Genomic DNA, 1,788 nt, shown 5'->3' on the forward strand with positions numbered 1-1,788 from the left:
CCATCCGCGGTTCTCCCTCATCATTGCTGTGTCTTTATTTTTTTTAAACATGTTCTTGCTGATTTCCAGGAGGAAGAGGGAGAGATGCTAGTAGGAACGTCAGTGATGGGAGAGGCATGGATGGGCGGCCTCCTGCTCCGCCCAGTGGAGCCGGCAGCCTGTGCGGGTGCCCTGACCCGGAATCCCACCCTGGCCTCCGGGTGCACAGGCCCAGGCCTCACCCCCGAGCCTCCGGGCTGGGCCTGGCTTCTGCGCCCCTCACCTGGGATGGGCACTGGGCTGTTTCCAGATCTTGGGGTGCCGAGCCGGCCGGCCGTGGCACACTCAGCCCCAGGTTGGTGCCCCATGTGCCGCAGCAGCTCAGCCCGGTTCGGTGGGCCTGAGAGGGCGGTGAAGGATGGAGAAAAGACAGACAAGAGCAGAAAGCTGGGTCCGGGTGGGACGCTGTCCTCTCTGATGGAGAGGCAGCCGCAGCCTGAAAGCCGAGTCTTTATTTTATGGCAGATTCCAGGAGGCAAAGCAAGGGCGTGGTCAGATGTTTACAACATTCTTTTTTTTTTTTTTAAATACATTTTATTGATTTTTTACAGAGAGGAAGGGAGAGGGATAGAGAGTTAGGAACATCGATGAGAGAGAAACATTGATCAGCCGCCTCCTGCACATCTCCTACTGGGGATGTGCCCCGCAACCCAGGTACATGCCCTTGACCAGAATCGAACCCGGACCTTTCAGTCCGCAGGCCGACGCTCTATCCACTGAGCCAAACCGGTTTCGGCATACGGGTGTCTTTTAAGACCCCAGCACAGAGCAGTGGGAAAGGGAAGGGTCCGCCCTGCCCCCGGGCTGCCCCCGGCCCCTTACCAGGTTGCTGTGGTTGGGCTCCACGTAGGGCATGGTGGCAAAGCGGGCCAGGCCCTCCTCGTACATGAAGATCCGCAGCGGGTCACAGGACGTGAGCAGGACGTAGATGCGCATGTCGAACTTGAAGCCGTCGATGAGGAAGGGCTGAGGGGGCGCAGACCCGCCGGGGGAGAAACGACAGGGCTTTGAAGAGCTCGCTCAATGTCACACACACACGGTCGTTTAATTTCCACAGGGACCACGTGACGTAGCTACTGTTGTTATGCCCAATAACAAATGAGGAGACTGAGGCACAGGCAGGGTAAGACAGTTGCCTGAACCCAGGATATCGAAGAAGTGGAAAAACTCAGATTCAAACCCAGGCAGGCTGGCTTTGAGCCAGGGCTCCACATGGCCTCCAAGATAAGGGGAGGGATGGGGGGGGGGGGCAGGTAGCAGAAAGGGCAGGAGCTGGAAACTGGCTTCCTCCCTGGCTTTGGGAGAGACGGGGTACCCCATGCTGGTGGCACCCCAATGCTGGTGGAGGGACCTGGTGGGCCCGAGGCGCCCTTCACCTTGGAGATGTACTGCTGGCAGATCATATGCTCTCCGATCTTGATCTCCCGGGGGTTTCGGGTGATGAAGATGCCGCGGCCCTGACAGCCGCTGTCTGGCTTGCAGATAAACGTTCGGGTTTTCCGCTGACGACCACAGGCATGGAAGTCCCCGTAGCTGTGGGCAGACGGAGCCGGTCAGAAGGTTCCCGTGCAATACGGCGGTCCCAGGGCCCCATGGGCCCCTCCTGCCCTCCGGTCCACGCTCTTCCTGGAGCCCGCAGTCTCAGAACACTCCACTTCCATCCCGAGATGTTCAAGGGCATTCATCTTCAAGGTCATTCAAGGTCATTCGGCCGGAGTCTGGAGGGAACCGAGATGGCGAACCCTCCCC

General features: G+C 59.1%; 2 protein-coding genes across 2 annotated transcripts in view; both read right to left on the reverse strand.

Moving 5' to 3' along the window:
* The window catches only part of NGRN (neugrin, neurite outgrowth associated), a 20,983-nt gene that overhangs the window by 13,864 nt on the left and 5,331 nt on the right, over nucleotides 1-1,788 (reverse strand). The gene's annotated exons all lie outside the window — the stretch shown is intronic.
* The window catches only part of LOC102418848 (tubulin polyglutamylase TTLL13P), a 15,717-nt gene that overhangs the window by 8,265 nt on the left and 5,664 nt on the right, over nucleotides 1-1,788 (reverse strand). The window contains exons 6-7 of the mRNA XM_023747456.1: nucleotides 1,416-1,576; nucleotides 862-1,005 (exon numbers count right to left, since the gene is read on the reverse strand). Coding sequence (XP_023603224.1) covers nucleotides 862-1,005; nucleotides 1,416-1,576 — 305 coding nt within the window. The remainder of the gene's footprint in view (nucleotides 1-861; nucleotides 1,006-1,415; nucleotides 1,577-1,788) is intronic.

Source organism: Myotis lucifugus, unplaced genomic scaffold (assembly GCF_000147115.1).
Source record: "Myotis lucifugus unplaced genomic scaffold, Myoluc2.0 scaffold_883, whole genome shotgun sequence".
NCBI classification, from domain to species: Eukaryota; Metazoa; Chordata; class Mammalia; order Chiroptera; family Vespertilionidae; genus Myotis; species Myotis lucifugus.